At 41.6% G+C, this 19,987-nt stretch overlaps 1 protein-coding gene across 2 annotated transcripts in view; it reads right to left on the bottom strand.

Moving 5' to 3' along the window:
- Positions 1 to 713: 713 nt before the first annotated feature.
- Positions 714 to 19,987, bottom strand: part of DHX40 (DEAH-box helicase 40) — a 107,170-nt gene continuing 87,896 nt past the window's right edge. For both annotated transcript variants that reach the window (XM_077482107.1, XM_077482106.1), the window contains exons 15-19: positions 17,440 to 17,534; positions 14,998 to 15,067; positions 11,356 to 11,584; positions 8,788 to 8,927; positions 714 to 6,977 (exon numbers count right to left, since the gene is read on the bottom strand). In XM_077482107.1, the coding sequence (XP_077338233.1) occupies positions 8,791 to 8,927; positions 11,356 to 11,584; positions 14,998 to 15,067; positions 17,440 to 17,534 (531 nt within the window). In that variant the 3' untranslated portion in view covers positions 714 to 6,977; positions 8,788 to 8,790. The remainder of the gene's footprint in view (positions 6,978 to 8,787; positions 8,928 to 11,355; positions 11,585 to 14,997; positions 15,068 to 17,439; positions 17,535 to 19,987) is intronic.

Here is a 19,987-nt window from a genome sequence, read left to right as displayed (position 1 = left end):
GGGATGCTCCTAAAATTCCTTCCTCAGACAGATTTGCAAAAGTGTCTTGAGTGTATTCTAAAAGACTATTTCTAAACTATTAGATAAGCACCTAAACGACCACACCATACGGATATCCAATGTAATACCGACATAAAAAGCACACACGCAGGTTGGACTTGATGGACTTTAGAATGCATGAAAGACACTTTGGCAAAATCTGCCTGTGCCAGTCTTTATGAATTCCAGGGAATGTTTTTTGATACACAGTGCTTTATTAGAATATTATTCATTCAGTTGATATTTGCATCTTCTTTAAATACAACTTTGTGTATAAATACATACAATATACACACAAACTGAGCATATCTTTTTATTAGCTATAGAATCATCTCATCTCTAGATATACTGTATGTAGAAGATCAGCACCCTATAAAGCTATTATTAATGTAGAACCAAAGGAGTAGTTTATCTAATATATAGAATAACCGCTTGCCGAACGATAAACACAGATATACTGCCGCAGGGCAGTGTATAGTATTACCCCTGATCATTGTCACTATTGATGTCAGTGTACACCCCCAGCCAACATCAGCTAGTGTCAGATTTCCCCCCCACACTATCACAGTCCCAGTATATTTCACTGATCACTGCCATTACTAGCTTAAAAAAAAAAAAAATTGAGTTCCAGTATCTATACCAGATGCTAAAATGTTCACACAAACCAAACAACATACACTTATTTTTTTATTTTATTTTTTTTTTACCAAAGAAATGTAGCAGAATACATTTTGGCCTAAATTCTTAAGGAAATTTAAATTTTATTTTTTTTGCAAACACATACATGTAATTGACATATAACATACAGACAACAGAAAGGCAGCCCACGTACGGGTCACATAAGTTTATGTCGGTATTGAATCCACTTTAACAAAGTGCGCGTCACCTTTGATTAGAGAAGGTGCAGTTCCCTTGGTCAAATGTCATGAATGTCAGCAGAGGTATTATAATTCTTGCTCCCACATGAGGCTAAATGCCTCATAGAAAACTAAATGAAGAGAACAACAAATAAAAAGAAAAAAAAAAAGAGGAAGAACAGTCCTCTAAGACCACTACATTGTGGGGAGAATGTGTCTGATAAATGGTGTATTGGAAGAAGGGCTACCCCACATTCACCCACAGAAGCTTAAATTATGCCGTGGGCAGCTCTGCTAACCATTTAGACCATATTTCCTGGTACTTTTTTGGACAGCCTCAGTGTCAGGGCTGGCTGAGCCCTTCCTCCTTTGGGCTGGCAACTCAGCTGTCGGCTAATTGCCAGCTCTCTTCTCTTTCCACAGTTACCAGCTGTTCCAGATGATGCTCATCTGACCTGCCTATTTAAAGCCTTCAGCTCACTCTTTCCTTTGCCTTCACGTTGGTCACATCACAAGGAACCATCTCCTGCTGTTTGTTTCAAGACTGGCTTGCTGACATCCCTCCTGGCTTCTTATCCTGCTTGCAGTTGCTCTCCTTGGATCCCTGACTTCTGGACTGGCTGATTACCCGATCTGGTTTATGAACTTTGGACTGGCTCACTGCCCGATCTGGCTACTGGACTACGCTTTTTTCTATTTACCTTTTTATTTTTATTAATAAACAAGTGTGATTTGATTATACTTCTGTCTCAGTCTGTTTCATGGTTCCTGACACTCAGTTGATGTATGTGTCTTTATAGTAGGTTCTTATTCACCAGCTATTTCCAGAAGATGCTTGTGGGTAGGGCTGTTTTCTTCCAGTGAAGAAGTGTGATGGCTTTTCTGGCATAGAACAGTAACAGGCCCACCATAGTGCGCCCCGCTACAGTGGGGGTTAATTGCTCAAGAAGTCCTAACAGGCATACTGACATGGAAGGCTGTAGCAGGATATTCCTGACTATGCGGATGTATGATAGCACTTCCTTCCAGAACCCTGCAATAGCTGGGCAGGTCCAGAAAATGTGGGTAAAGTCTCCCGGGGTTTCCCCACATCTCCAGCACTACGGGAGGAAGCTGGAGTTCATTTTGTGTAGCCTGTACGGGGTATAGTAGGCCCGGTTGATTAGCTTAAACTGTATAAATTAGTCTCTGAGGGAAACTGAGGACTGGAATGGGAAGTCTAAGATATCATCCTAGTCATCACGATCAAGTTCCTGGATATCCTGGAGCCAACGAGCCCTGAGTTTTTCCATAAAACTGGTATTGAAACTCTAGGCAGATGAGAGTATATCTGGGAAGTTTTTTCTGCACTGTCAAGCCTAAGGACATCTTCCAGAGAAGCCTGTATAAGCTGGGGGTTATAGTGGGGGAATTGGCAGCTGAAGGCATGGGAGAGTTGTAGATATCTAAAGAAGGGTGATTCTGGAACATTAAATTTAGAGCGGAGGAAAGATAGTGAAATCAAGGAGTTGCCTTCAATCAGTTGGGAAAGCGCTTTAATGTTGAATTTGGTCCAGGCACAAAGATCTGGTCTCCTGTAGATTTGGGCTAGATTGGGGTTGCACCACATTGGGTGTTCGGGGAGTGTGTATCCTTAGTATATTATTTAAGTTTTAGACCTGCTCCCCATGCCCATAAGGTAGTTATCATAGATGGGGTTAGTTTATAGGGAGCATGGGGGCCACAGAAAAGTAAGAATTTTAGGGCCTCTAGAGACGCTTCCAATAGCACCGCAGAGTTGTTAGCATCTGTATAAAAGTACTTGTATAGGTCTGGGAATGCCAGTCCACCCGGGAGGTCAGGCGCATATCTTGGGGATTGAGGGCCCCAGACAAAGGAGGAGAATAATTTGTTAAGTTGGTTGAAGAAAGATTTTGGAATCCATTGTGGCGGGTGTCTAAAAAGGTAGGTGAATTTTGTTAGAACCTTCATTTTAATCAGGTTGACTCATCCTAAAAGCGAAAGGGGTAGGGGCTCCCATGCTTTCAGCTTCAGCCTAACCTCCTGGATTACTGGGGACACGTTTAGAGTTACGTAGTCAGTGCCTTTCCTAGAAATTTCAACTCCAAGCTAACGAAAGTGTTCCAGCCATAGACGCTGTAGATCCGGGGAAGCCTCCTCACGAGCAGCTGATAACATACAGTAATGCAGAAGACAATGGGGGGTAAATATACATTTGTCACAATATAACGTTGTCCCCGGAATTTCAAAACTACCACCACATATTTGCCCTGGGGATCTGTGTGAACATGTTCGACCTTGCACGGGAAGGACTTTGAAATCAGCACAGCTACCCCTCTGGCAAAGGAGGAATATGAGGCGTGAATTGCTCTATGTAGCCACAGTTTTTTAAGTGTCATTAGTTTGCTGCCCACAAGATGTGTCTCCTGTAATAATATTAGGCTAGGGGTGTAGGATTTAAGGTAGTGGAACAGCAGAACCTGTTTGAATTTGGAATTTAATCCACGAACATTCCAGGATAGGATAGTGAACGTGGAGCTATTCGGTGACGCCATTGTAGGGGGAAGCATAAATGGCAATGCGTGGGATAGTCAGTGGTCTCCTAGAGTATCTTGGTCGCAGCAAAGACTAAGGGATCCAACACCAGGACATAGCATAAAGAGAAAAACAGATTACAGAAAATAACACATAACTAAAGTTTAAAACCAAGAACAAGAACCCATAGGGCACCGAGGTGCCTACCCTGCCCAGGTCTGTGGGCATCTTTTAAACTAGACAGAACACAGAGCAGGCCTATTCCCTTTAACCAAAACTTGTATCAGGCAAAATGCAATATTTTGTCCAATAGCTTGAAAAGGTCTTTTGCAAATTCAAGGCAACTTGCAGGGTAGGGATCCAGTGCTGGGTCTGGAGTGGGGAAGGGGGTCTGCTATACCTAGCACAAGTCCTCACTGGGACCGGAGTATAGGGGTTGAGTGGGGGGGGGGGGAATAAAAGGATGGTCTTCAGTCCAGGGAGTTGAAGAGAAAACCTGGGGTTGTTGCTGGAGCTCCTCAGGCAGGAGGAGTAACCGGCAGTCTAAACAGCAAGGGACACAGAGTAAGTAGTTGGGATATTGACAGGATGCATCAGTGAAAAAAACATGAGGGCAACAGAGGGGGCAAGGCTGGGAGTCGCCATGTAGCATAAGGTAGCCCAGTTCAGGAGAATGTGATACTTAGCTGATTCCAGCATGTTGTGACAAACCGTGGTTCCTCGGCAGTGCATTGTTAGCGGGTATCCAGCCATGCCGCGGCAGCTTCTGGGGTATCAAAGAAGAGGGTGTTGTTGCCATCTGTAATTCCCAACCTACTGGGTTATAGGAGGCCAAAGCGGATTCTTTTTCCCCCGAAATCGGCATCTTACACCTGTGAAAGATTTGCAGCGTTGTTGTACTTCTGACGTCTGGGAAAAAGAACAGTCTGGTATTTTCATATTTAATTTCAGGCATGGCATGGGCCGTCGACAGAATTTGGTCCCGATCACGGTAGTTTAACAGCTGCAGCAAGAAGGGGCATGCAGGGGCCCCAGGTCTTGGAGGGAGTGGTGGAACCCTGTGGGGCTTTCCACTACAAACGTGGGAGGCATGTTATCCAGCTTAAACAGGATGGACAGTAGCTGCTCAGTGAATTCAGCTGGTCTGGGGCCCTCAGGTCTCTCAGGCAAACCAAGTATGCAAATGTTATTCCACCTAAGATGGTTCTCAGTGTCAACAGCACACTCCTAGAATGCTTTTACCTAAAGCTGCAGAGCCTTTACCTCCATGGAGTCCGAGCGCACCGTGTCCTCTCCCATGGAGACCGGAATTTATCCATGTCCTGGTGGATGAGTTTGACATCCACAGTCGTGAAACAGATTTTGGCCATCAGGGATTCTTTTCAGGCTGTAATAGCTGCCGGGATCTCTGCTCCTGTGGGGGATTCTGCACCCACCACAGCTGTGGGTGGCCTCGTGGGCAAGATGGCTGCCAGCGGAGAGGGGTGAGGAGCTTTCGGGCAGCATTGTGAGATTGTGAGCAGCAGGTCTTAGAGGGACCCATCTGGAGTTCACCCTGGTGTGGAGGAAGGTTTTGGGGGGCAAGCAGGTGAGTACCTGGGTTCAGGGAGCAGGATGGGTGTTGCTGTGTAGCTGGCATGAGGGGTCAGGATAGGAGCTCCAGCGAGACGCGTCCTCTCTCCTTCACATGCTAGCTAATTCACTTACTGACCTTGACTTCAAATACTTTGCAGAGTATGGTTGAGTAGATTAAGGAGGTCTTCTATGATTATTTAGGCTATATTGGTTTTTAGACACTGACACAGCTCAGCTTGTCCCTAGCTATTAAAGCCTGTTTTGTTTTGCCCAAGGAGAGAATGAAAAACCATCCTTCCACAATTTTCCACCCACCCAATATCTTAAAACCTAGACGGGTATCAAGATGTCAATATGCTTCTCGGAAAAGCTTCAGTGGCAGCTGTCAGAGCCTGTATCTACTAAGCTGCATACTAGTCCTGAGTGTTTTTTTTAGTATATATCAAGGTTTTAACACTAAACAATGTCTTATATTTTTCAATAATAGATGTCATTGTTTATAGTCCTTTTTCTACTTCTTTAAAAGCACTATGGAATTAGGTTAAGGAACCCAAATACAAAACCCTCTAATACTAGGACTTAAGAGTAGTTGTAAACCTCAGACATGAAATATGAACAATGCATATCCTTCAATAGTGTGTATTATTTGGGCACCAAGTGTAATTTCTGTCTGCTACTTTGTTCCTTTGCTATCAGCATGAACTTCTGAGTATTTTTCCTGACACCAAGAGAAAAATGGTGACGGGGCTCCAGCTGATTGACAGCCTCAGCTCTGTTCCTGTTTGCTATGTGAAGAGGGGTAGTAGGTGTGACCCTTCCCTCCAATCAGCTCTCAGAGGTCTCCTCACATGGTTCTGCAGTGTGATTTCAGCTCTCTGTTCCCTTTTTTTCTGAACTTTCAGACAAGCTTATAAATTCAGCACTTTTAACAGATGTAGAGAAGAGGAGACTGCAGATATACAGGTACAAATTATGTAGGAGAATTTGTTTAATCTCATAGTGATTTCACTGGGTATATGTAAGGGTTTACAACCACTTTAATATAACACTGTGCCTTGGCATATCTAGTGACTCCAATATGGCAGTGTCTTGTAACATGCCATTTAAGTCACATGTTACCCTATACCAAGAAGTACCAGGAATTTTTGTGGTGACCAGGCACTGGATGGAGATAGCTGGGGTGCACTGGGGAAGCCAAGTACTCCCTGCTTAAAGAGGATCCTTTTCAATTATGCTGTTACTAAGCCCAGTACAGCCAAAGCATAAATTCATATTAGGACATTCACAATAATATGGCTTGTACTGATATCAGAGATGATCATAAATCCATATCTCACTATTGTTCCTTCAGAAGTAGTTCATGCAGTTTTTACACATTCCCTGGGAATGAACTAGCAACATACTGGGGTTGATTTACTAAAAGCAAATAAGCTGTTCACTTTTCAAAGGATTTTTTCCTTGAATTTAGTAAATGAGGTGAAGCTCTGATGACTTCCATCATCTAATTATGTGCAAGCAAAAACCATGTGATTTTTATCCTTGCATGTGATTAGGTACTCTTTGCAGAATGAAAGCTCTGGGGCAAATCCCCTTGTAAAATGCAACTTCCTTTGCAAAATAAACAGCCTATTTGCCTTTAATAAATCAACCCCAATATCTTATCAAGCAATACAACAGCTGGAGTTTTCTAACTTCATCTAATGGAATTTCAGCCCAGTGATAATACTGAGAATCTCTAAATTGGCTTCCTATACTAAAACAGCTAATTGCAAGGGTCTGACAGAGCTGAACGGAGGATATCTGAATTTTATATGAACCAGTCACTCCCCTTCATCATCACCAGTTCAAAGCATATGGATACACCAGGACCAGCAATCCAAGAGAGTCCAAAATTCTTTAAATAGTTCTTTAACAACATAGTATGAAATATCCAATGTGTTTTGGGGGCCACAATCTTCCCCTTCATCAGGCCTACAAAAAAAGCACAAATACGAATATATTAAAATATGAATACTTTATATAAAGCCAAATAAAAATATTGTGAATTAAAATATATATAATATTTATAAATAAGAGGTGTAATGGCATTTTCTCAAAATTGACTGCATAAGTGGAAATATGCTTTAACCAATGTCACTCTGATAGTTGTCCTTTAACCGCTTAAGGACCACCCCATGTACATATACTGCCATAGGGTGGCCCTTAAGTGGAAAATCACGTACCTGTACGCAATTGCTTTCTCCGGGGGTGCATGTGAGTGCCACCGGAGCCCTGCTCCCACTGTGACTGGACGCAGTGGGAGCAGCGATTGTTCAGAGAGATGCAGAATGGCGGTCTAAACAGGGCAGATCACTGTTCTGCTTGTAAGGAAGACAGATCTTGTGTTTCTGCTAAGCAGGAACACGGATCTCTGTCTTTCTACAGTTAAACCACCCCCCCCACACAGTAAGAAAGCACTCCCAGGCAACACATTTAACCCTTTGATCGCCCCTGATGTTAACTCCTTCCTTGCCAATGTCATTAGTACAGTGACAGTGCATTATTTTTAGCACTGATCACTATATTAGTGTCACTGGTCCCTAAAAAGTGTCACTTAGTGTCAGATTTGTCGGCCGCAATGTCACAGTCTCGCTAAAAAACACTGATCACTGCCATTACTAGTAAAAAGTCCATAAATCTATCCCATAGTTTGCAGACGCTATAACATTTGTGCAAACCAATCAATATACACTTACTGGAATTTTTTTTTACCAACAACATGTAGCAGAATACATATTGGCCAAAACTGATCAAGAAATTAGATTTTTACATTTTTTTCTTATTGGATAGGTTTTATAGCAGAAAAAAAAAAAAAAAAAAATTATTATATATATATATATATATATATATATTTTTTTTTTAAATTGGCAGTCTTTTTTTTGTTTATAGCGCAAAAAATAAAAGACGCAAATACCACCAAAAGCAAGCTCTATTTATGGGGAAAAAAAGGACATCAATTTTATTTGGGTACAGTGTCACACGACCAGACAATTGTCAGTTAAAGCAATGCAGTGCAGTATTGCAAAAATGACCTGGGGTAAACCTTCCGGAGCTGAAGTGGTTGTTAACCCACTTGGTGTTGTTGCTATCATCCTCTATGTAATATTAAATGATGTGATGCACTGCATGTGTTATCTAAAAAATCTGCTTCTACATGCCTTATTTTATAGTGCCGATAGGCGCTCATGTTCCCGGCCATCTCTCTCCTCTCTTGAGCTGACAGGAAAGCGGGCGGAGCCAAGAAACCCCCACTGACGTCAGCCAGGAGGAGAAGAAGAGGAGAGAGGTCACATGACCAGTGATCAGTGCTATAGAACAAGATATTTAGAAAACACACATAGTGGGGCACATCATTTAATATTAGAGAGGATTGCAAAAACAAAAATATCTTATGATACCAGCAGGAAGGGGGGATCGCCCTCGCACAAGCTGACAGGCAGGGAGGGGGTGGGAAAGGAGGACACAGGAGCAGAGAGGAGAGCAGAGAGCAGGGCTATGGATGGCGGAGGTGCGTGAACTGACCGCGGTGTCAGAGCTCAGTAGCCATGATACACTGTGGTCAGTTTACAAAGGGGAGGGCAGAAATCAGCCAGGATTTTTAGGTGATATGTGGGGCCAAATGACACAACACAAGCACTGTGCTGTATAACATGCTTTAAGGGAACATGATCCAATTTTTTTTTCAGGTTAACAAACGCTTTAAGCTGTATCAGAAACCTAAAAGATCACCAAGAATGCATACCTGTCAGCTTCTGTCTACCTGCTGAATATTTGTATCCTGACTCTTCTGCTGTTTACGCTGAAGGAAGCGTGCTTTTGCATCAGATATTGACTGATCATCATTTCTTTTTTGCATCTTCTTCAACGAGGCTTCAAAGCCATCTGTAACAGATACCAGAAACAATTGCAACACAAGACAAATAGATGGAAAATGTGGTTTTACTGCAGGCAAACAAAATCTTATGGTAGTTGTGTCCGTTTTTTTAAGGCATACCGGAAAACAGAATTAATCCTGTTTGACCACTCTGACCCCCCCCCCCCCCCTCCCAGCCCAGATGCATCCACACATCCAACCCATAGTCATAATGCATCACAATGTTTATAGCTTTTCACTGGCTGCACATGCGCAACATTTCTCTACAGACTTGAGGACCCTGCACTGCCTGTATAAATGTAAATAGTTCAGCAGGAGGAGGATGTGGGATTAAGGATTAAGGTAAAGATATAGCCGGGGGAAAAAAAATGAGGGTGATTTACTTTAGTTCTGGGTGGGTGCACAGGCATGGTAAAAGTACTTTACGTGAACGCTTAATTATCCTTTAAAGAAACATGCCCATTGATGACTGTTTTCTAAAAACACCACGTGTCCAGAAGAAGCAATCAGGCAACTCACTGTTGCATTAAAGCTAAGAGCCAATTGTACAAAAAAACATGCCAACAACTGCTGCCCTGGCCTTAAATTGGTTTTAACCACTTGAGATCTTGGACGTTCCAGATACGTCCAAAGAGCTCAACTCATTAAAGGCACTGCCAATGTATATAATCTGTTATCTTTTCAAAGTCCTTTGCTTTGGGGAGAAAAATGGGTGTAAGCCATGGTATTCAGAGACTCTTCTGCCATCACTACTTGCGATAGTTCTGGCATTGATACACACGGTAATGTTATACAATATGATGCAATTTTAATTATTTGATAGAGGAGCCATATTCTAAGTGTATATATTTATATTTATAGAGAATGCTATGATCCCAAGCACAGACAGTTGTAACTCACTGTAGCTACTTTCAGGACACATCCTTAGATTATTATTCACAGTGAAGTAATGCAATGTAAAAAAAACAACTGGTATTTAAATATCTTGTATGCACTGCCAGCAATTATGTACAGAAGCTGATGAGAAAAGATATAGGCAACAGTAACAGTCATTTAGCTGATGTTTGGAAGCCAATTTATTTTTAGAAGGCAATATGTAGATGCATCTTTAATCAAAAAGGCAAGGAACTAAAATTTGCACGGTGCTGAACAGGCACATTAAAATGCATATACAGTACCTGCACCTTCAGCTAAGTAATCTTTTAGTTATTCCCTATTGCCATTTCTTTTGAAAAAAGTAGCTAGTACTATATACAGTGTTTTGGCTATGGTACAGAAATCAATAGCTAGTGAGAAATCAGGCTTCCACATAATAGGTTTCATTCTCCTAAGGCATCTCAAAAGAATAGTGTTTGTACTGTATACGTCAGTCGTCATATTTTCCCTAAGTTTTCAATTTCTACTTAACCAGGGCTCCCCAAACATTACAGCTCATCAACCCTTCATAAAGTTTCCAATTGTTCAATGATCCCTAAACATTTATCATTTGCAAATTAAAGCATATTCTGAAGGTTTCATGACATCATTACTGAAAGTCTTTTCAAACATTTTTTTAATATTTTTGTGAATTCATTACACATTTCCTGTGGATATCTGTAGCTGCCTAACGGTTGTTACAATGCTAAATAGAAAACGTTTACAAAATTCCTCCATCCACACTATGCAGCATGGATGGACAAATCTTCTGTTGTGGCTAGTGTCTTGACAGCCGGCCCCAGCAGCTGTCAAAATACCAAAACAGCACCTACATCTGATTAGTTGCAGGTGCTGTTTGGCAAACTAATTTCTTTCAGGCTCCTTTTATTCTTCAATTGGGGGATGTTGAGTAAGGAGGTCATCGAAAGGGCCACCCACTGAGCGAATTTTGGCTGCTCATACAGAACTTGCCGAAATTTACTCAGTTTATGGCATGCTCCAGTATGGGAAGTGAACAGGTATATCATTAAAGGAAGGGGAAGGGTGGAAAGACACACAACGCAAAGCACACCAATAAAAGAGATCAGTGACAACACACAGCTGATAGAGGTAATCAAGGACACTCTTACTGGCAACAGATCCAAACCTCAGAAACTGCCTCGCTGCTAGCCATTTCACCTCAAGGACTTGGCGTGGAGCTCTACAGAGATTTCAAAAGATTAACTGACTCCAATCAACATTCTATAAAATGAATGACTACCTATTGTCCCCCAGTTACGAACCCTTTAAATAGTAACATCATTCTTTTGGGGTCAACATTGACCTTTTTGGGGAACCCTGCACTAAAAACAATGACATTAGGAATCAATAAGTTTGTTGTGGGCAATACAGACACTTCATTCAGACATTGAGTTGAGAAAAAGGTACCCAAAAACAAAAGAAAAAATTGTAGACAAGATTTGGGTCATTAATTACTGTTCTAAATTTACAGGAGTGTGTTAAATTATGAAGTGAGCTTACCATAAAGTCGCTGTGCTTTTTCTCTAGAATTCCATTTAGCCAATTCCTCTTCAGTCACTTCTTCTCTGGCCACGTTGCTCAATTCATAAGCATCAATATCATGCAATTTTGGAAGCAAGTCTTTAACCCATTCATAGCGGATAGGACATACAGTCCTGACAAATATCTTAGATGTCACCAAAACACTATGGAACAAAATCCACTCCAAGTTGGCGTCCTGGCCAAACAACTGAGATTTAAATGGTAAATTAAATAAATGAATTCACAAGAAATCACAATTATGGGCAATGAATGGTACATTTACATGTGAACAAAAGGCTTTAACCAAAAAGCTTTATCATATGAACATAGAACTATGAACAAGTTCAAGTAGAAAAACAAAAAGGGAACTGCCCCAACTAGTTCGTTTTCACAGCAAGGTGCACATGGAAGTGTTTTGCACAAAAATCAAAAGGTGGAATGTGCTTGCTCCAGACATACCTGCGCTTAATATATCTATTGCTTTATATGTTGCAACATGAAGACTCTCGATAATTACAGTTAGGGGCCTCAATGAAAGAGTGCGGCTTACACACATATTTGCAAATGTACAAAGAAAACTTTTTTTTAACTCAAACTATTAGAATGTTTGTTTTTATTGGTTAAAGCGGAATTAAACCCATCCATCAAATTTTCATTTCCAGCATGTGCCAGAAATGTAACACTCCCATTGGTTGTGCTCTCAACCAAACAGTCAAACCATCCAATGGCTGGTGTCATAACTGATCACATGTGCAGCATCATGGCAGTTGCAGATAAACAGCGGCAAAAATGGCAGCTTCCTTGGCTGAAAACGATGGGGGGGGGGCTATACTTTAAGTTGGTAAGTGGGCTGGGAGACTCTTGTTTTGTTGGTTTGAGAAGAAACCCCGAGTGTGATCTTTGCATGGAACTAGAGCAACGACCCCCTGCAAAAGGATCTGCTGAACAGCAAGAAACTCTGCACATCTTTGTGGGAATAGTGGAAAATTTGAGAGCATGAAGTGGTGAGATGGCAGACTCCCAAATTCCAGTTTGTAGCCCGCACTCTGCTGAGGGTGGGGAGAGGGGGATCCCACCCCTTCACTGGGAAGAGGGCTTGGACTTGGCTGGCTTGGAGAACCCTTTTTCTGATGAAATTAGGTTTCAGGCATCAGCTTTGAGCTGGAGGCCTAAGGGGGGACAAAATTAGCTTTTCTGAACCTCAAAGGTAGAAGGTCTACCCGTGGAAATGTGGCCCTTCTTTCTGGGAGGAAGATTACACTTAACCCCGTGATCTCCCTGATGTACATATCCAAGCAGGGATCAAACATACATTCCCCTTCAAAGGAAAGCTATTTTAGAAGTTTCTTGCACAGGAGCTCGGCTGACAATCGTGCCAAAACCACGCTGCATTTTAGGTGCTACTGAAAATAATGGCACCTGAACCTGCTTTTTGCAGTTTGTTTTGAGATCGCTGGCAGAATTACAGAGATCTGCTGCGATCCCAATATGCCCAGATGTGAATGGAGCCTAAGACCCCATTCACACCTGAGCGTTTTGTAGCCCTACGCCTGAAGCTACAAAACGCTCGAGGGGAAAAAATACATTATTCTCAATGGAGATGGTTCACATCTCCACTCCAAGTCGCCTGAAGCCCTACGCCTGAAGCTCAAACAAGTTCCGGACCCTTTTTTGTCGCGGGAATCGGGCTGATTTGGGCGTTTTCATTCCCATAGAAACTAATGGAAACGCTCGATTCGAGCGTTTAGCGCGACAACGAGCGTTTCTATGGGCGTTTTGACGCTGTATCTGCTCAATGCTTAACATTGGTGACCTTTTGCCCTGCACAAATTCGCGACAAAATGCGGCAAAAAACGTTGCAATCGCGGTAAAAAACGCAGCGAATTGCGGTAAAAAACGCCGCAAATCGCGGTAAAAATCGCCGCAAAAAACCGCTTGAAAAAGCTACGCTCAGGTGTGAATGCAGCCTAAATGTTTCTAATCATTTATGTTACAGCATTTGCACAACAGATTCAGAGGACTTCCCAAAAATTTATTTTCAGCAAACAAATATTTTTAGTTATTGGGGTATTTATGAATCGTTCAAATAATTAAAAAAAAAATTGACTTTAGGGCCTCATGCACACTAGACGTTTTTACAGCTGCTTTTAGTAGCGTCTGACGTTTTTCTCCCTGCCTATAAACACCCCTCCATATTATATATAATATAAATTATATTATATGAAATACAAATTATTTACTCTGGCCAATGAAATTAACGCCTAAGATATTGATGCCTGGAAAAGCACCTAAAAGCTTGTTAAAGCTTTAGACACTTTTACAAGCGTCAAGCATTTTTTCTGCAAAAACGCTGCTGGCTTCCAGGAGAGTTAAAAAAAAAAGTCCTAGTTCATACTTTTGCAGTGCGTTTGTGAATAGGCTGTGTTGTGAATGTGGTCCGCACAGCCCACACAAGTGTGAACTAGGGCTAAGGGACAGAAACATACATTTTTATAAAAGCATAATTTAGTTTAAAAACATACTAAAAAACTCCATATGACATAGTTAAAGTGGTTGTAAAGGCATAAGGTTTTTTACCTTCATGCATTCTATGCATAAAGTTAAAAAACCTTCTGTGTGCAGCAGCCCCCCCCCCCCCCCCCTCGAGCCCCCTTCTCAATCCAGCGATATCCAAGAGATCCTTGCCTCTCTGAGGACTGTCAATCAGAGCCAGTGAGGCAATCAGGAGGAGGGGGTGGGGCAGAGCCACAGCTCCATGTGTGAATGAACACAGTGCCATGGGTCAGGAACGCACCTGCTTGGGCACCTGGCAGGAGGGAGAAGGTAGGAGCGCTGGCGTGGGACTCAAGAGGAGGAGGATCAGGGCTGCTCTGTGCAAAACTATTTCACAGAGCAGGTAAGTATAAAATGTTTGTTATAAAAAAAAAAAAAATTATATATATATATATATATATATATATATATATATATATATATATATATATAAATTATATAATATATGGCATTGTTAAGTAGGTTTTTTAACCCCTTGGTGGCGGCTGTGCACAAATATGCGGCCTCTTGACGGGTGGACCTTTGCGTTTGTTAGTGTAAATGCAGCTTTGCCGAGAGAGCACGCTCCCGACAGAGGCTAACAGAAAGCTCCTGATCGCTACATTTAGGCTGGCCATACAAAACCATATGCTATGAGGTCAAATTAAAAACACTTTAAATCTGTATGCAGCCAGGCAGGCTCTTGGACTACATAGTTGAATAAGAAAATCGTATAATGTATGGCCAGCCTTAATGTTTTTCAGCATGGTAAAAAAACTGTTAAACTGTTATGGAGCAAAATCCAAACCATCTATCCCTTTACCCATTCCCTCTTCCTACTGACCCTCCATCAATCCTTTTTTTGTCACTGGGATAATGGATTTTAAGGAGCTTCTGCCCTTGAACAACATTTGCTGATCCCCCAATTAGCTCTAATAACCAAAAGATGCTAGATTGGATCTTTGTACCTTTGTTTAATTGTCATGTGTTGTCACTGATGAGACTTTTTTCAACCTCTTGTAACCTGATAAAGATTGCATTTTCTGTAAAACCCAATAAAAATATGTTGAGAATACCCAAAATACTTACAGCTGATGAAGGGTGGATGTGCACCACACTGCCATTTCCATCCATTGTGCAGAATGTTCTTCCTACTGACCTATAAAAGCAAAAATGTTCTCTCAATATAAAACGGAAACAAAACATGGCAAAAAAAAAAAAAAAGACAACCAGAAATCACCATTCCCTTATCTAACTGCAGAAACGAATATCAAATTTGTTGATATGGGCCACAACAGTCTAGCCATTGTTATTGTTCCCAATGCCCTACTAAGCAAGTTGGAAAGCCAAAATGAAAAAGCATTCAATATAATACTATGAAATATACATTATATAGAAATCAGAATGAGCTTTTTACATCCTGAATTCTATCTGTATTTTTGTCAAAATCCTTTTTCATTGATTTATACAGAGATCAAGAAATAGGTTTCATAGAGCAAGCACTTAGTCTAAAGCAACGCACACAGGTCACATCACGGCATACAACCATATATTCTGCTTACAGCATTGTATCAAAACAACAAGATCTCAAGTAACAGTCCTCTCTTACAGTATATGGGGCATAGAAATATAACTACCATTACATAACATACAATGACAAAACATTTAAAAAAAAAAAAAAAAAAAAAGAAAAAAAAAAGACAAACTTAGAAAAAACACCCTACTGTTGTCACACATCCCAGAAATAATACCCATATGAATTATATTTAGTCAGCAGTATACTATTTAAGACCCACTCATTTCCTTGTAGGCCGCAGTTGTAGTAAAATTATTACAAGTAGCTTTTTTTAATTGTTTCTGAACAGTCTTTCAGTCTACATTTTATATATCCATTCCTCAAACCCCATAGTGTCTTGGATTTTAGTGAGCCATTCTTTAATTGTTGGGGCTCTGCTTGGTCTGCAAAATAATGGAATCAGGCTTTGACAGTATTTAAAAGAGGAGGAACTGGAGACCTCTTGAATGTTCAGAAGGACATTAGAGTGGCATGAAACAGGACTACAAGGGAGTAATCTTGGAGGTTGTGTTGTAAAGTTTTTGCCATCAACTCTCTCACCTCTTGCTAAAAGGGTCTAATATAAGGACACTCCCACCACAAATGTAAAAAAGGGGCATGGATAACCACAACCCCTCCAACATCCTGCATCGACTAAAGGATATATCAGAGGCAATTTTGCTGAAAACCTATACCATCTTGACAACAGCTTATAACAAGACAATTGGGGGGAGTCACGGAAGCTTGTCTCAAAAGCAACCTATAGCTAGCTGGAAGGGGACTCAAAGCAGGGTCATGCTCCTTATCCATGATCTTGGAAGATCTAAACTACTATAAGACGAATCTCCACACATTCGGGACAGAAGGTCCCCAATCCCCTCACAAGGACTTCAAGGTTCTCAACGGGAACCTTTAAGAAAGTGAAATCTCCTAACCTACCTGATCCTCCCCAGCTGCTAAAGAAAGCCATGCATTCCCCAGGTGCCAATTATAGCGGAGATGTATAATCAGAGAGGCCACTAAACCGCTTCATCGGCTAGGCAGCATGTGCTAGGTTCCATCCAGTAAACATTTTTTCCAGAGTAACCCAAAGTTTTTTCACAACCCCCACATTCCAGTCTACAATACAAGCCAGGCCATTAGCTTTATAGTACAAATTTACACCATGGAGGCCTAAGCCTCCATCCCCTTTGACCAACGGAGTAGCATGTGGGATAACCTAGATTTCTTGTCCCCATATGAACTGCACATATACAGAACAAATCTTATGGAAGTACAATTTAGGAATATATATCGGAAACATTTGAAGACAGAATAAAAATATAAGCAGAATAGTAACTTTGAGTATGTTAAACCTCCCTAACCCTGTAAAATGGCTTATTCCAATCTTCTTTTAAATTTTCTGCAGGAGACTTGGAAATTTGCAGAGTACAGCTGCTCTATTTTGGCTATTAACAAAATAGGTTATATAGTGGTCTTTCCAATGAAAGGGGAAGGAGGTTTCTAAGATTTGCTTCTCTACCTAGATTAATGGGAAGGATTGTAAATCTGCTCAAGTTAATTTTAAAAGTAGACACCCCTTGAGATCTATCCAATTCCACCAAAATATTGAGCAGGGACACCTGATGTTTAGTAACAAAAAAGGAAACAGCAGCAAAAGCTGCAAGTTTATGTGTTACCAATCCAACTTGGATACCTTCAATATCAACATTATGCCTAATCTTTCCAGTGCTATATAAAAAAATTAAAAACTGGCGAGTAGCAGTAAGCAGTTAACTTCTAATTGCCAGGCCCAGTGACAGAAGCTAATGTGCAGTCAATAACTGGTCATTTTTATAAAAAAAAAAGTTATGTGAAAAGAAAAATTTATGAAATGCCTATAGCAACCAAATTCCAACCTTTAGTTGCTCTATGGGCAATGCAGGCAATTTCCCTTTTGGACATGTTTAATAATAAACAGAGAATTTCAGACTTACCTTCTGGCAACATTGGAAAAGAAACCAGCACAAAGGCAACGTGTGATCATTTCATTCCTAGGGAGGTCGATCCTTTCAAAGGGAAAGTCCTTCACCTGAATAAACAAGCACTATGAGTGATTTATGGATTCATTACATGGGTGAAGTCTACAAGGTTTTGACAGCGATTGGATTTGGGCAGAAAGGACAGGTCAGAGTCTAGAATTACACCTAGTACCTTGGCGTGAGGGGAGGGACTGATAGTTGTATTACTGAGTGTGATAGAAAAGTCAGAGAGGAGGGCACAAGCGAGGAATATTACTAGCTCAGTTTTAGAAAGATTTAGTTTGATGAAGTGGTGCGACATATATGTTGTTAGTAAGTTAGCAAAGCAAGGAGACTGAAGGGGTGTAGTGAGAAGTAGAGAGATAGATAGATTTGGGTGTTATTGGCGCAGAGATGGTTTTGGAAGCTGTGGGAGGTTATTAAGCGACCTATCTAACCCTGTAAAGAAGAAATCCGCAGATAGAGAAGAGATGGGGTCCAAGAGAGGAGCCTTGGGAGACCCCCTACAGAAAGAGAATGTGGAGTGGAGGAGACAGAGTTATAGATAAAACCGAAGGAGCACTGTGATAGATAGGAGGATAAACAGGAAAGAGCACAATCATGGAGGCCAAGGAAGTAGATTTTATTGAGAAGGAGTGGGTAGACAAGAGTATCAAAGGCTGCAGAGAAATCTGAAGTATGGAGTAGTAGCCAATGGTTTTAGCAGTTAGTATATCATTAGTGAGTTTAAGTAGGGCAGTGCTTGTGCTGCGAGGGAACGCTAGGCTGTAATGGGTCAAGAAGGTTGTTTTCAGTAAGGTAGGAGCTCAGATGGTTGTAGACCAAGCTAAAAGTTTAGAGGTGAAAGGGAGCAAGAAGAAAGGTCTTAAAGGAGAAGTCTAGCCTAACACTAAAATCACTACATCTATAGACAGACACGAACTCTAACCCTGTAAAGAAATTAGTATATACATACCTTTTCTGAAGCCGATTTGACCCAATCCCACACTGAGCTGTCAGCCGCGGCTTTGCTGTGGAGGCTGTTGCAGAGGAGGCAGACGACATCTGAAGCCCCATAGTAACTCTATTGGTGACATAACTTCCCATTCACTTCACAGCTGTGTCCTCTGCAGATTGGGCTGGAGACCGGACCGGAGTGGCTTCAAAAAAGGTATGTATACGGATTTCTTCTTCACAGGGTTAGAGTTAGATTGTGGATGTCTATAGATGTAGCACTTTTATTTTTAGGCTGAATTTCTCCTTTAAAGCGGGAGTCTGCCGCGAGTTACGCCGTTTTTTTTTTTTAAAAGCCAGCAGCTACAAATACAGCAGCTGCTGACTTTTAAAATAATGACACTTACCCGCCCAGCGCGCCCGCGATGTCGGCACCCGAAGCCGATCTCTCGATCGTCTCTCGGGTGCTGGCGCCGCCTTCTTGGGTATGGGAATCAGGAAGTGGAGCCTTTCGGCTTCATTTCCCGGTTCCCTACTGCGCATGCGCGAGTCGCGCTGCGCAATAAGGATGGACCCGCTGCCTCTGGGATCTGTGTGTTTCCCAGCAGGCAGTGGGGGACTTTCAGAAAGGGGCGTATATCTACGCCCCTTTCCGCAGAGAGCTATCCCAGAAGTGGGTGCAGATACCTGTACTGTACAGGTACCTGCACCCCCCTCCCCCCTGAAAGGTGCCAATTGTGGCGCCGGAGAGGGGGGAGGATTCCAATGAGCGGAAGGTCCACTTTAGGGTGGACCTCCGCTTTAAGTAGTTCAGGGTGGTGGGGTCCAGTGAGGGCTTTTTAAGTATGAGGGTGAACTGTGCATGCTTTAGAGGGTTATATTATTAAATAAGAGGGTACATTAAAGGGTATATTACATGAAAAATATATATAGTAAAATGGGGAACTATTTCACTCCACCTAAACAGGTGCTGACTCCCTCCTCTCCCCTTTCAGGGCTTCCCTGCATGGGGGTTAACCTTTTTGGGTCCAAAGTCCCCGTTATCTGGGTTTGCAGTCTTTTTCCCACTCAAAGTCTCTCCAAGTCCCCAAATTCGTGGTCCCAGGTGAGGACTTCCCAATCTAGAGAGCACTGTAAAATCAGTCCTCTCCTCTCTGACTGGACTACCCGAAACCCCTGAGTACTAAAAATGTATTTCCATAGTTCCCTCTAAAGAAACTACAACCCAAATATTGTATATACAGTATATAGTTTTGTACATGCATTATTTAAAACTATTTTGGTTTGGTATTATTCTTACTTTATATACCATCTCTGCATTGCAAAAAAAAATAAAAAATCAGATATGTCAAAGGACTCTTAGAGCACAGCAGAAGTTGACTCCTTACAGACATGAAGTCTCAATGAAACTTCAGACAGAGCTGTTTGTTGGGAAAAGGGGAGAAAGGAGAATGACTCTCTGATTCATTTACTTCCGTGTGAAAAGGTCAGCTTCAGCTACTGAACTATCTGAACAAGATGCAAGGAGAAAACAGAGAAAGTGAACTTTTAGCTCTATTGCTGGCTGGAG

Source organism: Lithobates pipiens, unplaced genomic scaffold (assembly GCF_037356315.1).
Source record: "Lithobates pipiens isolate NorthernLeopardFrog02 unplaced genomic scaffold, aLitPip1_a1.2 Scaffold_16, whole genome shotgun sequence".
Taxonomy (NCBI): Eukaryota; Metazoa; Chordata; class Amphibia; order Anura; family Ranidae; genus Lithobates; species Lithobates pipiens.
Note: the sequence above shows the minus strand (reverse complement) of the source record. Positions and strands in the feature narration are given on the sequence as shown.